This window comes from Polyergus mexicanus, unplaced genomic scaffold, assembly GCF_030449975.1.
Source record: "Polyergus mexicanus isolate NDT 795.1 unplaced genomic scaffold, iyPolMexi1.0 SCAF_14, whole genome shotgun sequence".
NCBI classification, from domain to species: Eukaryota; Metazoa; Arthropoda; class Insecta; order Hymenoptera; family Formicidae; genus Polyergus; species Polyergus mexicanus.
In genome coordinates, this window is record NW_027223334.1 from 2,726,913 (window position 1) to 2,747,130 (window position 20,218).

At 32.6% G+C, this 20,218-nt stretch overlaps 2 protein-coding genes across 4 annotated transcripts; one reads left to right on the forward strand and one right to left on the reverse strand.

The window, feature by feature from the left end:
• Nucleotides 1–873: 873 nt before the first annotated feature.
• Nucleotides 874–2,568, reverse strand: LOC138939510 (uncharacterized). Its single transcript, XM_070307348.1, has 2 exons — nt 2,557–2,568; nt 874–1,344 (listed from the first exon to the last, which is right to left on the reverse strand). Exons 1-2 carry the CDS (start codon nt 2,566–2,568, stop codon nt 874–876), a joined length of 483 nt encoding a protein of 160 aa, XP_070163449.1.
• Nucleotides 2,569–3,108: 540 nt separating this feature from the next.
• LOC138939163 (uncharacterized) lies at nt 3,109–10,022 on the forward strand. Of its 3 annotated transcripts, none has more exons than XM_070306757.1 (8): nt 3,109–3,719; nt 3,823–3,954; nt 7,181–7,407; nt 7,503–7,790; nt 7,909–7,959; nt 8,040–8,263; nt 8,349–8,511; nt 8,592–10,022. In XM_070306757.1, exons 3-8 carry the CDS (start codon nt 7,326–7,328, stop codon nt 8,723–8,725), a joined length of 942 nt encoding a protein of 313 aa, XP_070162858.1. In that variant the 5' UTR covers nt 3,109–3,719; nt 3,823–3,954; nt 7,181–7,325; the 3' UTR covers nt 8,726–10,022. The 3 variants fall into 3 exon arrangements, 2 of the variants coding, with proteins under 2 accessions (XP_070162858.1, XP_070162859.1); XM_070306758.1 differs by having other exon boundaries at nt 7,181–7,310; nt 7,512–7,790; XR_011447809.1 differs by lacking the exons at nt 7,909–7,959; nt 8,040–8,263; nt 8,349–8,511; nt 8,592–10,022 and adding an exon at nt 4,931–7,106 and having other exon boundaries at nt 7,181–7,310; nt 7,512–7,595.
• Nucleotides 10,023–20,218: the final 10,196 nt, after the last annotated feature.

Genomic DNA, 20,218 nt, shown 5'->3' on the forward strand with positions numbered 1-20,218 from the left:
ATGGCTAAAAGAATTCAAACTTGAGTTTCTATAGTGTCATAGACTAAACATTTGATATATACATACTGAGCCATTATACATTACTCATAAATGCCTTCACGCTATTTGTATTTATGCAGTAGTGTTCTAAAGCCCTGATTATACTGAAAATTGAAGATTGAAGATTAAAGATTGAAATTTAACTAATCACAGCAAAAGCAACTAAAATTTTTTGTTTTAATTGGTCAAATTTGAATCTTTAATCTTCAATTCTCAATGTGTAGTCTGATACAAGCTTTACACGACAATAAAGTTATATAAAGGAAGCTTAAGGCCGGTATTTATAGTCCGTTCTTATATCCACGATCATCTTAAACTCCGGTCTACAATGAGTCATCACTCATTAGTCGTAAGTAAATTAACCAACCACAGTCAACTATTCCAAGAATATTCTAGACTTACGACTCATTGTAAACCGGACATAAGCAATGAGGAAAGAATCATCATATCGGTAGTGGGGATAGATTTATCGCGAATGGTAGTAGCCATCTTAAGCATGTACTTTTTTGACGTTTTTCAGAACCATATACAGCCACTTGTTGCCTTACTTGTTCCAGTCTGTACTTATTTTGCGCACAATCACCGATTCTAAATAAGTGGGAAGAAAAACCAATATTAGAATTGTAGTACTTTATTACTATTAGATACTGATGTGATACATTTAGACTGTACGCTAGCCACGCCGTGATGAGATTGATTCACGCTCCGCGATTCCGGGGATCACACACACGAACGCGTGTCTTACACTATCCGAGACGTGGTGCCCTTGCGTGGCCCAATCTATCGTGATAGTTATCACGATAGTACATCACGTATATCACAATTTCCTCCCTTTTAATTCTGAGCCGTCACTCTTGTTGAGCGTCGCAGCGTCAATTCAGGCGTCGCCTCCTTCTTCCATGTTTGGGAATTTTCCTCAACTTGCCCTAATACGACTATTTGGTCAACATGACGTTTCCAACTAAGTAAAGGCGATACCTGAACCTTGAAAGTCATCGGAAATAATTGTTTCGATATCGTAGCCTTTACCCGCTTTCGATTTCTCACTCGGTAGTCGTCGACTATCACCACATCGCCGAGTTTGAAAGATACGCAACGATTTCCCGGTCTGTGCTTGATTTGTGCAACCTGATTACCCTCTACCTCATCCTTAATGTTCAGCTTAAGAAGATCGAATCTGGTCCGTAACTCGCGCTTGTACAGTAGTGAAACGGGGCTACGACCAGTGGTAGTATGAGCCGACGCTCGATAATCAAATAGGAATAAATTAATAGCGTGTTTTACCGACTTTCCTTCTTTTACAATCTTCCCAATAAACACGCAGGGCTCATTTCCGTAACAATTATATAATATTCTATATGTATATATTACAGATCATTAAAATGAAACTATAACGTATCAGTTATATCAATAACATAATAAATCTATAATTGTTGCATAGAATTGTTATGTAATTTTGTCGTTACTTTGTTATGTAACATTTTTACAGTTTTGTGAACGTTAATGTGCATACTCTAAAAGTTTCGTAAATGCTACGTAACTCTAACGACGTAAATGTAACGTTATAATAAATACGTAACATTTATACAGTTTTGTGAACGTTAATGTGCATACTCTAAAAGTTTCGTAAATGCTACGTAACTCTAACGACGTAATTGTAACGTTATAATAAATACGTAACATTTATGTATTTTTGTGAACGTAAATGTGCATACTCTAAAAGTTTCGTAAATGCTACGTAACTCTAACGACGTAATTGTAACGTTATAATAAATACGTAACATTTATGTATTTTGGTGAAATGTAAATGTGTATACTCTAAAAGTTTTATAAATGCTACGTAACTCTAATGACATAATTGAAACGTTATGTTAAATACGTACCAATTATGTATTTTGGTGAATGTAAATGTGTACACTCTAAAAACTTCATAAATGCTACATAACTCTAACGACATAAGTGTATCGTTATGTTAAACATGTAACATTAACATTATTTTATTGATGTCAATGTATACATTTTTGTTAAAACCTTGTAAAAAGAATTCGTAAAAGGAAGAGAATTATGCAGAAACAAGAAAATGAAAGATTTTGAGAGAGGAAAGTTGCGATATATTTATTTATAATTTAAAAGCGGTAACAATATATCAATCATGCCTTTTTTAGAGAAGAACTACAACATCACAAACGCGTGCTCCGTGCACACCATATACATTTATTGTGTGTGTACCACATTTGATTTTTTTTGTGTGTATACAGGGTGATTCAAAACAACTTTTAGTTCTTAAAATGTCGTATTCTTGAATTAATTCTAAGACGATTTTTCCTTTATCAAAATTTTATCCGAAGCTTAGTTGTTAAATTATAATATATGTACACACACACACACACACACACATATGTAATACACAGACACACACGCACACGATAAATGCGTGTGGCGCACGCAAAGCGCACACTTGTAATGTCTAGTAATAACAAAATTTCCATATCGTATTACACATAAAAAAATATATACCATTGTTGACATTTTTGAGTGTTCTGAAAAGATGATAAATGCATATAATATCATTGAGAAAAACGTATTTGAAACATATTTTCTTAATATAGAGTTATAAATGTGGAAAATAAAATTATATATTAAAAAAAAAATTTTAAAATATGCACCAGATATCTTTTTTTGAATGATATATGTATACTATTTTTCTGTTATGTAACATTTATGAAATTTTTATAGTATACACATTTACATTTATCAAAATACATAATTGTTACGTATTTAACATAACATTTCAATTATATCATTAGAGTTACGTAACATGTATGAAACTTTTAGAGTATATACATTTACATTCACCAAAATACATAAATGTTATGTATATTTAACATAACGTGTCAATTATGTCGTTAAAATTACGTGGCATTCACGAAACTTTTAGAGTATACACATTTATGTTCACCAAATTGCATAAATGTTACATAATAGAGTAACGACAAAATGACATAACATTTCTATGTAACAATTATAGATTCATTACGTTATTGACATAACTGATACGTCATAGTTTTGTTTTGTTCATTTATAACATATAGAATATTATGTAATTATTAAGTAAATATACGTTTACTGAAATTTTTTACTTATGTTCTTTGTGCAAGACGCATAATTAGTAAATTTTTCTCTACATTATGCATCTGTGTAAGTTATGTGAACATGCCCTAGGGGGTAAGTCTGTGATTGGCTTATTGTTAGTCGTATTAAGTATACGTGCAAGCATAGACATAGTCGCTGCTACTTGCGAGCGAGAGAGAACGCAAGGAGCACGGAACAGAGTATGTCCTTTTCTACGTGTATCTTTACCCCCACTCCTTAAATAAAGGCAAACGCTCGGTCTAGATATACTATGTCTATGCGTGCAAGGCTGCGTTCGGAAACATCACTCGTGTGCACACGAGTGTCGTTCTATCTTTGTTATGTACCAAAAGTTAAACAAAGATAGAACGTCGCTCGTGTGCACACGGGTAATGTTTCCGAACGCAGCTCTAGTGCGCAATCATCGTACAAAGCATCCCAAGCTTCTGCGCGCTAGGCTTTACTTTTCAATATGGCCAAATCTACGAAAACAGTAGTTGTGCGTGTGAAAAAATTGTGTTGAAAGTGTGAACAGTATCGAGATATTGGTAAGTATGAAATAAATATTAACTTAATAATTAATGCCAACAAATGATAATTGTTGTCTTGTGGTAAAAAAGCTATGCTAAAGATTGAATTCCTCTTGTGCAGTGAACAAAAGATACATCGCGTACCACGTGAAAACTGAAAACCACGTGCGCCTAACAAAGGACAAAGGACCTCGTGCCGGCGAAAGATACACCTAGTTTTGCCTCATTATTTTTATATTTTGGCATTTTTATAGTAAGTACGATTTATTTTATGCAACATTATTTTTCCCATGTTTTTTTTACAATATTTGTTGCACGGTCATATAATGAGAAAAACAAGAAATCTCTTATTTGCACTACTTTTTGAATCAGAAGCTTGAATATTTCGAGTGTAAAGTTACATCATTTCTTAATTATAGATTTTTTATTTTTTATTGCATTGCGGCATACTAAATTCCGGTTTATAATTTTTTTATAATGATCGTAATGGTAATTCCAATGATAAATGATATCAATTATGAAATATAGCTTTTATATTGTTGAACAAGATATCTGCATTAGAAAAAACTGTAGATATATTTTTTCGAATACTTCATATATTTTGAAAGTTTATTATTGACTGTTTTCATAATAATTTTTTGCAAATGAAATAGAATCTTATAATTAATAAATATTTTCTATGCATGAGTCTTAATTTTTCAATTTGGTATTTGATCGTGAATTAATTTGATGTAAACTGATTTTTATTCAAGTATAAAATATTTAAACATGATAGCATTAATTATTACAAGTCATTACATAATGAAGTTATAGGTCTTAAAAAATTGTAAATATTATGCGTGCAATATGCTTATATAATTACTTTAATTTATAATTTATAGTTTATAATAACATGCAACGTAACAAAAAAAATTATTCGTGTTTAATTAATTACAACACTAAAATACATTACAAAAATATTTCCGTTAAAAGACATTAAAAAATTATGTAGGTTGTTTCACCATAATTGTGAGAAATCAAATTTTTCATATATAAATGAAATACTATTTAAGAAACATAGATTGCATTTTTTCTGAAATTTTCTATTAGCGTCCTTAAAATATTACATAAATTATATTTTAATTATTGAATTAGTTTGTTTCGATAAAAAACTGCAAATGTCTTAAAACATTTTTTATTTGTCAAAATATTTTTAATTCTCCATATAAGCTTCCTATATATTGTTTCAGTGAAAAAGGAAAATATAATATAAACAATAATATCAGGCAAACCCAAACCTATATTCGTATACATAATCGCAATTCATCTATTTCCTATTGCTTTATAAAATTATATTATGTCCAAATCAAAATTAAGACTAGACATTAATTCTTTAACGCCAAGGCAGCGGCGACGTATTTTCTTAAAAAAATTTCGTAATATCTGCCAAATGACTATTAATTCAAATTTGGAAATTCAAAATAATATCGTAAGTTTATCGAATGGGCCAGGTAACATCGAACAATTACCTCAGCAGCAAAATGTACTAAAAGAAATTGATATCGATTATTCCAATGTAATGAACACTCATAAGTGTACAGAAAATAATCATGATTTAGTTTCTGAACATTCGGAAATTAGTATTGATAAAAATAGTCTTCAGTTAAGTATTTCAAGTGATAAATTTTCTAAAACAGAATTTTGTAAAACAGAACTTATTAACGACATCCGATTATGGGCTATTGAAAATCGTGTCAGTCATTCTGCTATTAGTAGTTTACTGAAAATTCTAGTAAAATACGGCCATAATGTTCCGATTGATGCTCGAACTCTATTTCAAACGCCCAAACAAGTAGACATTATTGAAATGACACCAGGAAAATATTATCATGCAGGTTTAGATGATAGTTTGAAAAAATCTATTCGTAAGCATTATTGTCGAAATAATTTACCATCTCAGATAAATATTAATGTGAATATAGATGGTCTTCCTTTAACAAAATCTTCTGGGAGTCAATTTTGGCCTATTTTAGGTAGTATAGTTGCAGATATTTACACCGAACCGTTTATAATTGGTGTTTATCATGGTTTTGAAAAGCCAAAATGTTGCAATACTTTTTTGAAATATTTTAAGGATGATTGTTTAGAAATTTTCCGAACTGGCATTGTAGAATACGGCAAAAAAATAACTGTGAAATTGAACGTATTTATCTGCGATGCTCCTGCAAAATCGTTTATCAAGGGAACTAAAGGACATAATGCGTATTTTGGATGCGGTAATTGTATTCAAGAGGGAGATTACATAGAAAATCGAGTAACGTACCCAGAAATTAATGCAATGTTAAGATCAGATGAATCTTTTAAATTAAGAAAACAAGAAGAACACCATAAAATCACTTCAAATCTTGAAGATTTAAACATTGGAATGGTTACTCAATTTCCTTTAGACTACATGCATCTCGTACTATTAGGAGTAATGAAAAAATTGTTGCAGTTTTGGATTAAAGGTAAACATAATGTTCGTATGGTTGCAACTCAGATAACTCTTGCTTCAACTTCTTTATTATCTATGTCATTATTCCTACCTAAGGAATTTGCTAGAAAGCCAAGGAAATTAGATGAGGTTGATCGCTTTAAAGCCACCGAATTAAGACAATTATTATTATATACTGGGCCAATAATCTTTTTTAAAAAATTATCACGTGATAAATATGTTCATTTTTTGAGTCTGAGCATAGCAATTCGAATTTTATGTAGCAAAGAATATTGCGTACAACTGCTTGATTATGCACACAGTTTATTATTGTATTTTGTTGAAAATTATTGCACATTATATGGTCGTCAATATTTATCATATAACGTTCATAATTTAATTCATTTGTGTTATTATGTAAAATTATGGGGAGTGTTAAATAAATTTAGTGCGTTTAAGTTCGAAAATTACATGCAAAAAATTAAATCAAGAATTAGATCTTCGAGTCGGCCATTAGAACAATTAGTCAATCGTTGTAAAGAAGAAGATAATTTTAATATAACAAATGTAGAAAAGAATTATCCAATACCAAAAGTACGTATTATAAATGGCAAAAAGATAATAAAATCAGTTCAATGTAAAGGTTTCTATCTAAGTACAAGAACTGCTGATAATTGTTGTCTTTTGTTAGATGGTACAACGATTTCACTTACGACAATTTATTTTAAAAATAAACAGATTTACATTATTGGCAAAAAGTATTTAAATATTAAATCATTTTTTCGCATTCCATGCAACTCTTTAAATATCGGAATTAAAAAAATTAACGAGTCACAGTATGAGTTAATTACTATTCCATTGTCTGATATTAAATTAAAATGTGTAAAACTGCCTTTATGTGACGAAGAAGCTGTGATCTTGCCTTTACTGCACCAACAAGATATATGTTTATGGCGAGTACTCATATTGATAGAATATATAATTGAAAACAATATTAAATTAATTAACAAGTTTTACTTTTTTACAGATTATTAATAATGGTAAAAAATTTCGCTGTCGTAACTTTTCCAAGCGATGGGAATAATGAAGAAGAGATCGTATCAGAAGTTCCATCTTTATGGCTTTCTTCCAATTTAACAGAATGCTGATGGCCATCGGTAAAAAATATAAACATGTTTATTGTGAAACAAACTCCACCTGTTACTAATAATCCTAAATGGACACTTTATCCTATCAAATTTCATGGATATTATGGTAATTTATATTTTACTTCAGAATTTATGTAATTATTTTTTTAATATTTTAAAAAAATAATGTAATTTGTAAATTACGGTTTTGTCCTAATCAAGATTCATTAGATGAGGCTAGACAAAGAGCAACGAATTATTCTTCAAGCGATGAAAATAATACAAATCAAATAAAGAAGTCATGCACAAAACGGTCACTAAATACAGTTTATGATAATGAATCTGAATCTGATTCTGATGACTCACGTTCAATTATACCAAATCCACCATCAATCCACAATGTCTCACAATCAGCCAAAAATATTCAATCAATCTCAAATATTTTGGATTCAACAATTATTAATAATATTGATATGGAAATTCTTGATGGAACTATAGTACCTCACAAAAGTAATTTTTATTTTAATTCTTTTATTCCATTTTTATTATCTCTATAATAAAACGGTTTTTTTTTAAATTATAGTTATTGTTTATTATGAGTAATCTAATACTTTTTTAATATTTCTAGATATGCAGGATGTATATACGTTAGTGTCAGAAATGTCAGATAAAATGGAAGGTTTTGTATTTACTTTTTATCTTATAATTTTATTAATATCTCTTTATGGCATTGTTTACTCAATATTATTAATTTTTTAGATAATTTTGAAAAAATATGTACAGCTATAACTACAATTTCATTAGACATACAAACTATAGATATTCGTTTAAAAAACATAGAAACACAACATAACCAACATAAGTCTAAAGACTCTGCCAGGGATACATCAAATATACAAAAATCTTTTCCGTTTAAGAGTATAAATGAAATAATAGCTTTTGAAAAGAATTTATCAGAAAATGCAGATGAGTACAACAAATTTGTAAGTTTAATTAAGTTATTTAAATGCAAATTTTATTTAAATAGAATAATGTAAATTATATTATTGGTATGTTTTATTTCTAAAGATGCTGTATATATCTCGCATAGGCGGAGGGTCCGCTAAAGAAAATTTAATTCGTATATATCGAACTTTATTTTCTAATGAAGTTGCCAAGGTATCATCCTGGAAAGGACTACGTAATCATTTTAAAATAAGTAGTTTAAAGTTTATATTGACGGGAATACAAGGTAAAATATATTTTTATATTTATAAATAAATTTATAAAATATGCAATTTAATTTAATGTAAAATTTTTTTAATAATTCAGCAACAATTTTGGCTCAACATCAATTCACAAACAAAGAGTTTGAAGACATCACGAAAGAATGGTTTCGCCAAGGTGGTCAAAGGCTTAGCAGACAACAAAAAGACTCTGAAGAAGCAAATCCGCAAGTTATTTAAATGTCTCAAAAGCTTATTATTTTTTCATTATAATCTTTTTTCTTATTAGTCTATGAGCTTTCGGCTTATGATCTTTTTTTTATTGGCCTAGAGTCTTAATTAACATAAGAAATATTTTTTTTAACTAATGTTTTTTTTATATTGAATGATTTTAACACTAAACCTACCACGACTGGTTAAACAATCGGTCAAAACGTTATCAAAGTTTAAAAATTTCTGCATTTGGTATAAATAAGTTGTCGGTAGATTTAGTGTTAAATACTTAAGTTTTTAAATTTTTATGTTCTAAAATCTAAAATCATAGTCTGCACTCTTTTCATTTTGAGTTCTCAACGTCATTATTTGAGTTAAATACTTCTTTTAGGAGAATTAGTAGAATTAAAGTATGCATTATGTTGATACATTTAATAGTTTATCTAACAATCTTTTTAATTACAAAAAGTATAATTGCTTTATTGTTTTTCTTTCAAATGAAAATCGAATTGCGTTTCCATTTTTGTTTAAATTAGATTTATTCTAACGGTACACACTTATATTATTAACAAATGTGTTATAATTAACGAATCATACATGAATCTCAAAGATTTTGACAAGTGTGTTTATGAAAAGTTTATGGATGTAAAAATTATAGTTTTCATGTGGGGAGAAGCCTAAAAAACTCATTTCTTATTGATGTATAGCGTTAAAACAAAAAATAATATCGCGAATACTCGAGTGTACCGTGAAGTTTAAATTTATCATATTAATTACTATTATAATAAATTTATAATTTATAATATTTCTAAATTTAATTAATTTATAATATTATTAATTGTTATTAGTGTACTATATTTTGCAACAAAATTAGGAAATTATTGTACTTCGGCGTAAAAAGGCGTAGAAAGGATGAAATTCAAATTGATATACTTTTCGAAAAAATTATCACAGAATGATATTTAAAACAGATTTTAAAGCTAGAAAACATAACTTTCCAATGCTCTAACGGAGATTTTTCTAACGATTTTTCTTATACAGATTTTATTACAAGTGGTGCTACTTTAAAATGAGCTTTGTAATTGTAGAAAAAAACTTCAACTTTAATAGGCGAGTACGTAGAGAACAATTTTTTCATCAATTCTATTAATTGTAATAAAACTTAACATTTTCTCTTTAAAATGCTTTTTTTAAACAGTTCTACGACCATATGACATTTTTTTTGCAAAAATACGTGAATTTGATTCTTTTTAATTTTGTGATTCTAATTGTTTGCAAAGTATATTAATTAATACAATATAAGTGCAATTTGTTATTTAAGTTTGAAATTATTATTAGCTATTAGTATATTTAAAGTTTTCTCTTAAAAAAAATATCTAAAATTATGTAATATAATTTAAATTATCATTATAATTGTAATTTGAAACAAAAATTAATTTTATAAATATTAATAATATTTGTTAAAAGATTTATTCATAAATTTGTTACAAGATTCATTTATTTAACAATTTAGCATATGTGGAAATAAAGAGTTGTTCAAGAAATCAAGTTTTTATTGTTATATATATCCATATCTTTATATATACACGATTTTCTAAACATAAATAATATAAGTTAATTCTCTTAATTTTAATAAAAAAACAACCATTAGTAATTTTATCCAATCAATAATTTTGCGCTGTATATTCAACTATAGCAGAATAGTTTCTTCATTTTAATCATTGATAAATATATATGTATTATTAATATATATATTTATCAATGATTAGACTGAAAAAAGACTATTCTATTATAGTTACTTAATTTCATGTCTAAATTTTAGATATTTGTTATTTGTTATTATCATTTTGTTACATATTATATACAGCATAGTGTTGCTGTATATAATACGTGACATTTTGATCTAAATGTTACCTGTAAATTACATAATGGTTACTAGAACAGATAATATGTGTTCTGTAAATAATATATAAATATTACAGAACAGTGTGTACTAAATTCTATTATAATGACGTAATTTTATATCTAAATTTTATGTATCTATTACGTATTATATACAGGCATAATGTTGCTGATATTTTCATCTAAACATCATTTAAAAGTTGACATAATCGTTACCATATCTGTTCTCTCAATGTTACAGAACAGTGTTTACTATGTTCTGTTACAGTTACGTAATTTATATATATAAATTTTATGTATCTATTACGTTTTAAAAGTTGACATAATGGTTACCATATCTGTTCTGTCAATGTTATGTAAATGTTACAGAACAGTGTTTACTATGTTCTGTTATAGTTATGTAATTTCATATATAAATTTTATGTATCTATTACATTTTAATTTCATGTATCTATTATGTTTGATATACAAGAATAATGTTGCTGACATTTCCATCTAAACGTTACTTAATCGTGGACATAACGGTTACCACAACAGCGAACAGCTGTTTTGTAAATGTTCTGTAAAAGTTACAAAACAGTGTTTATTGGGTTAGTCACCCTATTCTTCAAGACCCCAACAAAGTTCTCGGCGGCACCGTTGGTTGCCGGATGATAGGGCGGTGAGAAAAACTGTGCTTTACATTGCGCTGCTTTAGAAAAACTCGAAATTTTTCATTTGTAAACTGACGACCGTTATCGGTTACTATATGTCTCGGTAGACCGTATCTTGCAAACAATTTCCCGAAAATTTCTATCGTTTTCGCTGCTGTCGTGTTTTGCCCCATATCTGCAATCTTGGGCCATTTCGAGTGTGCATCTATCACTAATAGGAACATACGACCGTAGAATGGACCGAGAAAGTCATTGTGGACCCTCGGTCTGGCTAAGGCCATGGAGTTAATGGCGTCTTTGCTGGCTTTTTTCTTTCCTCTACACATGCGTCTACTACAGGCGTTCGCGATATCTTCTATATCTTTATATTTTTATCTGATGCCGGGCCACCACATATACGCTCGGGCCATCGACTTCATTCGTACCATCCCCATATGCAATCCGTTCAACTCTTTCAGTACGTTCTTACGCAACTCAAATGGGATAACTATTCTACTACCTCACAATAAACAGTCTTTCTCTAGGGTAAATTTAGCACTTTTCTCTCGATACCTTTTCTCTTCCTCCGAGAGCTGATCTGATGCTGGCCAGCCCTCTCTCACTCTCCTTAACACCTTACATTCCTTTGACGCTCGTTGTACATCCGTAACAACAACAATATACTCGCCCAGTTCTTCTATACAATTTAACTTCTCGTAGTCTTTCTCAAACACGGGAGTTGAATCAGCAATCGGGAGCCGAGATAGCGCATCGCAATTTCCGTTATCTCCCAATCTTACGTATTCAATATTATATGTGAAACCCAATAAAAAATATGCCCACCTTTGAAGCCTACTTGCAATTGTTAACGGAATTCTTCTGTGGACCAAATATGTGTTCGAGTTGCCGGTGATCGGTTCTGAACATGAGCTTCCGACCATACACATAATTGTAGAACTTTTTGAATCCAAAAATGATGGCTCCCACCTCCTTGTCGATTCAACTCGCGTTCCGGAATTATCTTTGAGGCATAAGCGATCGGTCGCTCGCTACCGTCTTTACATCTGTGCGAAAGTATCGGTGACAGCCCGTAACTCGACGCATCGCAAGCCATAACAAGCACCTCGCCCGAATCGTAATGCGGTAGGGTCTTATCCGATCCCAAAACACTCTTAACCCACTTGAACGCTTTCTCGCATTTATCATTCCATGCAAAATACCCGGCTTTTGTACATTCATACAGTGGCTTTAATATCTCTGCTCGATTAGGCAAGAATCGCGCATAATACGTGATTAGTCCCAAAAAGAAAGCCAGTTCTTTTGGGTTCTTTGGTCGTGGTGCTTCAACCATCGCTACTTTACTCGGAGCTTTGTGTAGTTCTCTCTTATCAATTATGAAACCCAAAAGTTCAAACTCTTCCCTGAGAAAATCGCACTTTTTTACATTGACCTTGAGGCCACATTTCTGTAATCTACGCAGCACTGATTTAGTGTCTCGTAGTGTTCCTGGTTATTTTTTCTCGTGACATAAATGTTATTTAAATAAGCTATTATGTTTGAAATGCCTCTTAGGCAGTTTTTTATCTTACACTGAAAATCGCCTGGACCTAACGCCAACTCTCCGGCATTTTTCTATACCTAAAATAACCCTTATAGATAACAATCGTAAGAAAATCTCGTGATTCCTTTTCGACTAATATTTGCATGTATGCATGAGAGAGATTAATCTGAGAGAATTTCTCCCCACCTTGTAACACCCCAAAAATATTATCAATTAGCGGCAGAGGGTGTTTGTCTATTATTAACCAGGTATTCAACGTAAGCTTGAAATTTCCGCATGTACGTATCTCTTCGTTCGATTTAACCACGGGGCCATTGGCGTAGCCCACTCACTCGTACCAACAGATTCTATATGACCGAGAGATTCCAGTCTAGCTAACTCTTTTTCTACTTTCTCTTTAAGAGCAAACGGCAAATGGCGAGCTTTTAGCGCGACTGGGTGAACTCTGTCCTTAAGTTTCAATTTTAACGTCCCCTTATTATATTGCCCCAACCCTCCATCAAACAATACCGGCAACATTCTCATTAATTCCGCTTTAATCTTAGAACTATTCAACATATCCAGCGCTGAGACTCTAGGCATTTTACTCTCGAACGGCCATAGCTTAAGCGCTTCTAGCCAATCTCAACCGATTAAAATGGGCCCGTCCGACGGCATTACATACAGATTAAGATGCGCTGTATTGTCCTTTGCTACTATCAACACCTGTTTCATCACACCTATCGGCCGAATCACAGTGCCACCGTAGCACTTTAGCTCTAACTCCGTAGACACCATAGTTGCTTTCGCGAAGAACTTTTCTTTATTTGCCTCACTTATCACTACCACTCCAACTCCTGTATCCATTTCCATTATAATATATACTCCTTCGATTTGGACGTTCACGTAAATCACGTGGATCCACTCGACTGCCTTGTCGTAGAGAGCAATTCTTTGTGACCAGGTTGAAAAAATCCCCCCCCCCCCTGGCTTCAGCTAGATGGCCCTCTTCCTCGCCGTAGATGTACCTCAGCTCTCAATGCCCGCTAATTGATATTGGACTCCCGCGCCTTGTCTGTTGATCTCTTGCTACTGCCTGCGTCCCTCGCTCCGATTGAACCTCTGCACAAAACTTGCAGGTGTCCTCGTTTATTACACTTGTTACAAATTTTGTCCCGATTTCGGCAGTTTCTGTACCAGTGATTTTTTCCACCACAGCACATTTTCTATCCATTGCTTTGTTCTTCTTGGCCTCTTAATCCTGACCTCGCTTGACCTCTTCGCGCAGAATCCATTTTATCCTCTGCTTGCTTCTTGTTTTTTACCTTTAGCCAGAAAATTTATCTCCTACTTTGCTTGTCCTCCGTTATTCAAGTTCGCCATTGTTCCCGCATTTTTTCTTGCTAATTCATGACCATCAGTTATTTTATCCGCCGCAAACTACGATTGCATTCGTATGCATTCGCATGAATTTTCTGTTAATTACCGTGTATACAGGGTGTTTGTCCTAGAATCACCGGCGTCTAACTGGTTTCGCGTTTGCCGACCCATCGGCCGTCTCATTCCGCGCGCAAAGTCTTTCGCGGCATCCTCGCTCGCACGTCCGCGCAATATCGCAAACATTTGCTGGTTCGTCTATATTTACTGGCTCTACCAGCAAATGTTTGCGATATTGCGCGAACGTGCGAGCGAGGAGATGCCGCGAAATATTTTGCGCGCGGAATGAGACCTCCGACCTCCGACGGATCAGCAAACGCAAAAGCAGTTAGACGCCGATGATTCTAGGACAAACATCCTGTGTGCACAGTAATTAATAGAAAATGCATGCGAATTCCGTTTAGAGTTATCGACGCGTGTACGGTTTAGGTTGTCCTTGGACTAATTAAATTCTTATTATTTCTTGATATTAAGTGTTATAATTCCACATCGCTATTTGTTTTTCCACTTCTCTATTATCATCGCTTTCTGTGTATTTACTGTGATCAAGATTATATTCTTTATTTGATGAGTCTTCCGGCAATTCTTCCTGAATCAAAGCTTGCACTTTCAACAAAACTTTTCGTATCGTATCAGATTATGATATATTGACCTTTGCAGTTGCCAATTTCCTATAAAAGAAAAAAGATTTACATATATGTATATAGATAAAATAACCGTTATACATACAGTGCCTACCAAAAGTTCCGGGCCATTTAAATAATTTTTGAATGGCTTGAAATATAGAATTGAAATTTATAAGGATGCAATGGGATCATAAAGTCTATTATTTAACCACAAAAACACCCACCTCTACACCCGCGGAGGACGGTGGGAGGGGGGGAGCCAAAAAATCTTAAATAGCATATGGAATTGAGTGAAGGCTCGTTCAAAAGGGCTTTCCGAGACGAAAACAACGCGACATTGCCGAGGTCTCTACGATTTTTTTCGCGGAGTTATGATCATTTGAACATTTCTATTGAGATTTTGCGATAGCGAGGGCCCACGGCGGCAACAGAAAAAAGATAAGGCTTTACGCGGGCACGCGCGTTCCTCTGTGTGTGTGCGTGTGTGTGCGTGCGTGCGTGCGTATCCGGCCAACCACGGCAGGACTGCTAGTGTGTTCTGCCAACTAAGGTAAGACCGGGATGGGAACACTGGTATATGTGAAGGAGAACATCAATTTAGAAGGCCAATCGTATTGTGCACGCATCGCAGACTAGAGATAAATAAAAATTTTTTATCGAAAGATGCTACGTAAAACTTTAAGCGTTTTTTTCAAAACTGCATTTTCAAACTGGCCGGCAACATAACTTCAACAAATCTTTATCAATTTACTTGAAATTTTAACTGTAGCTTCAAAATTACATTATCTAGAGAAGTACATACGGATTTTACGTTTTTTTGTAAACTTTTTTTGTTATAAACAATTTTTCACATAATGTTTTACCTAAAAATGAAACTTTTTGTTCATATGTGCACCATTTTTACAAAAAACGGTATTTTTTAATTCCCGTATGTACTTCCCGAACTAACCTAATATAAAACTTAAAAATTTTTAGTCTTTTGTTTCAGATGAAAAATTGGAGGAGAAATTATTCCAACCGCGGAACATTATCTGTAAGAAGAGGCTATTTTTGCTGAGCTCTGATGCTACCATTTTGTTAAAAAAAATTTAAAAAGTTTGTGAATACACTTCAAAGTATGTACAATAAAGGCCTTCAAACAGATTTTATATTTTATTCACTATATTCCCATAAAAAATTGTCAAAATTAGGCTGTTTTTTCGGGCACTAAAGTTGCATTACCTCTTAAGAGAGGAAATGAGGACGGAACTGCAAGGAATGAGGGAAGAGATAAGGTGCATCTCGGAAGGGCATAAGAAGGTGATGAGAGAGAAAATAGAGAAATTGAGGGAGGAGCTGAATGAGAGAAAGAAGAGGAGAAAAAAGGAATTAATGAAAGGATAAAGGGGGTGGGGATGGGGATGGGGATGGGGATGGGGATGGGGATGGGGGTGGGGATGGGGATGGGGATGGGGATGGGGATGGGGGCTTGGAGATGGAGGCTTGGAGAATGGAAGAAAAGAAGGAAAGAGAGATCGGGGACAGAAAGTTAAAGGGATAAGGAGAGAGGAGGGGAAAGAGGGAGGGGAAAGTTAAATGGAGTGGAGAAGAGAATAGAAAGTTTAGAAAAAATTGGAGATGAAAAAAATAGAAGGAAGAAGAAAGAATATAGTGGTAAAGGGATTAAAAGAAGAGGGAGAAGGGATAGAAAAAGAAATAAAGGAGGTGCTGAAAGAAATAGGAGCGGAGGTGAGCGTAAGAGAGGTGAGAATCCTGGAAGTAGGAAAGAAAGACTAGGGAGGGGTATGGCAGTAGCGGAGTTAGGGAGCGCTGAAGAAAAGAAGAGAGCGATGGATAATAAAAGGAAACTGAAAGGAAGAAGAGTGTGGATCGAAGAAGATTTGAGGAGAGAGAGAAGAGCTAGATGGAAGTTGAGGCAAATAGCGGCAATGGAGGAGGCGAGAGGCAATAGAACATGGGCAGGAAAGGGAAAATTAAGAATTGAGGGGAAGTGGTAGATATGGGATGAAGAAATGGAGGAGTTAAGGGACAAAAGAAGAAGAATATGGGAAGAAAAAGGAGAGACAGGTAAGGGAAGGAGGGAAGAGGCAGGAAGGTGAGGCGCTGGAGCAGGAGGAATAGATGGGGAGAGGGGGTCAGGGGTGAATATAGGGGAAGGGGAGGGATGATGAAGCAGAAAAAGGGAGTGAGAAAAATGGGGGAAGGAGGGGAGAAAAAGAGGAGCGAAATAGGGATAATATAGAAGATAAAAGGGAGAATAGAAGGAAAGAACAGAGTAATGGATCGGGAGAAGGGATAAAGAGACTTGTTGGAATGTTGCAGGATTGTTAGATAAGAATGAGGTGTTTTGGAAGGACTTGAAAGGATGGGATGTAATGATTTTGATAGAGACATAGGTGGAAGGAAAAGGGTGGGAAGGGCGAGAGAAAGGCTGCCAACGGAGTATATTTGGAAAATGCAGGCTGCGAAAAGAAGAAACAGGAAGGGGAGAGCGATGAGGGGCTATGATCATGGGAATCAGAAAGGAGTTGGTAGAGGGGGAAGGAGAAGAGAGAGGGTAAGGATGGAATTCTGGTAGGAATGATAAAGTGGAGAAGGGAAGTATGGAGGGTGATTGAGATATACGTAAATGGTGATATAAAGAAAAAATTGAAAATCATGAAGGGATGGATGGAAGAGAAGGAGAAGGATGTAAGAATGCTAATTAGAGAGAGGAGACTTTAATGCGAGGACAGGGAAGGAGGGAAGAAGTGTGGAGGTGTGGAATTGGAAGGCAGAGGAGGGATGAAAAGAATCAAAGAATCGTTAAGTAAACGGGGAGGGAAAAACGCTTTTGGAGTTCATTGGAAAAGAGGACGTAAGAGAGGTGGGAGAGGGAAGGAAGATAGAATGTAATTATGAAGCGAGTGAATGAAAAGAGTGATGGTATGGAGATTGGTGAGCATGAGAATACTATGTAAACGGAAGCGGAAGTCGATAGGAATAGGTCGGGCTACGCAGAGAGACAAAAAGACAGAGAAAGAGGTGTAGGTAGGGAGAAATACAGGGCATGCGTGTGTAGGTAAAATGCCGCGGGAATAGATTTTAGATGTAAGTGGTCGTAAATTAGTTATAAGTTAGTGAGAGCGTTGGTGACAGGGATTAGAAATTGAAGATTGTAATCCCCTATTCCGTCCAAAGAGAGAATAACATCGGATCGGACGACTAAACTTGTCCGTTTTGCGCAGGTCTCTACCCACAGAAACCGTATCTACATATATACGGTATTGAGTATGTCGCCATGTTCTCCCCACTTTGTCCGACTATGCGCGGACCGATGTTATTCTCTCTTTAGACGGAGTATAGGGAGCAATAAAGTCAATATAAATAAAATTAACAATAAATAAAACAATAGCTTAAATTAACTTTTGTGAGTTTAGGACCAAAGGTAATCATCTTCCATCTTGTAGCCACTTTTATATTATTATTATATCATTAAATGTTATTCGTAAGGGACCATTTGTCTCAGTATATTTTTAATGTTAGTAAAAGCTTAGTCTTGGCAGTTTTAGCATCCAATTGCCTCTCAATCTTTTCCTTCATTTCATTAAAAACTGATGCTTTTTCGATAACTTATGCTTGCTGGGCATTTTATAATTGTCAATTCTGTGTATATCCAAAAAAAAAAAAAATTGTACAAATATATTCTACAAAAATAATGATATCATCAAATTGCGCCAACTGAAAATAAAAATCAAACAAATATTTTAACCGAAAACAATTGTACAAAATAGCTATTTTAATTTCGTACAAAATAATAATATTTGTTGTCAATCATACTAAATATTAATATTAAACAGTTGCGCTAACTAAATAAAAATTTATGCTATATATATAAAATTTATTTATTTCTAATATTAAATAAAAAATATATATATTTAATAATACAAAACACAAAAATTAAAACTTAGAAATTAATATAAAAAATTAAAAATTTATATTAAAATTAAAAATTAATACAAATAAAAAAAAATTTTATTAGAGAAACTTGGCGCTGCTAATAAATTTAATTTAGATCTAAATTTAATTTTTAGAAATATATTTAATTTAGTTATATCAATAACTACATATAGGATATATATTTGTACAATATTTTTTTGTTGAAATTTTTATAAGTTTATTTCCAATAATTTATAATAATACTATTTTATAAATATATATAAATACAGTTTTTCATAAGTGGTGCGTGTACTTGACGCCTTTCTTTTGCCTATTTTTCAAAAAGATAAGTTTTTAGGGATATCATTCTTTTTTATAGTATATGTTAACATCTTTAAGTAAATACAAATATACGATGGTATTAGTAACAATAATAAATTTGTAGCAAATCTGTATAGGAGTCAAATAAATCGAAAAGATTTCATAAATATTCTTTGTTTTTTTCCACTATACAAATACTAAATTTTTTTTGACAACCCAATATAAATCATTTAATCTGACTGCATTCGATATAAAAAAAATATATAAATATATTATAAATATATATAAATATACAGGGTGAGTTTTTTAACCTGAAACTTTGAAATATCTCGAAAAATAAGCACTGAACGAAAAAAATGTTGATAATCAAAATTTAATCCTTCCGTGGGGGAAATACATTAGTGTTAAAATTCCTCCCCCACCCCCCACCTCCTGGGGGCGAGGGGGGCAACTTTAAAATCTTAAACGGAAACCCCCATTTTTTATTTAGTATTCTTATAGCTGACATCGAGAGCTTTTCAAAACATTATAATAAAGTATTTTTTTATTAAGTACTTTTTGAGTTATTTTATATTTTAATCTGACATATTTTGATATAAAAAATTAAATATCTCGTAAAATATTTAGTTTTTGATAATCTTACCGTAATACTTCTATGTACAGAATAATGAGACAAATCAATTAGCATAAAAAAATTGTTTTTAAGAAAATTATTTACAATGTATTTTTTTAAACAATTATTTGTTTTTTTTGGCACTAATTAATTTGTCTTATTATTCTGTACATAAAAGTATTACGGTAAAATTATCGAGAACTGATATTCTTATGCATAAGGAAATTGACCAATCAAATTCCTTATGCTTATGATTATGCGTTTATGCAAAAGTATGTGCTCCCCATTTAACACTTGAATCTTGAATCTCAATCTTCAATGCATAATCTGATACGGGCTTTATACGGACTTAAAGCCCGTATCAGACTATGCATTGAGATTGAAATTTGACCATTCACGACAAGAAAATTTTAGTTCCTTTTATCCTGATTGGTTAAATTTCAATCTTCAATACATAGTCTGATATGGGCTTAAGGATCTCTGCTTCTGCCGACCCTTATCCGATCATGTTATAAGGTGATATAAGGCCCA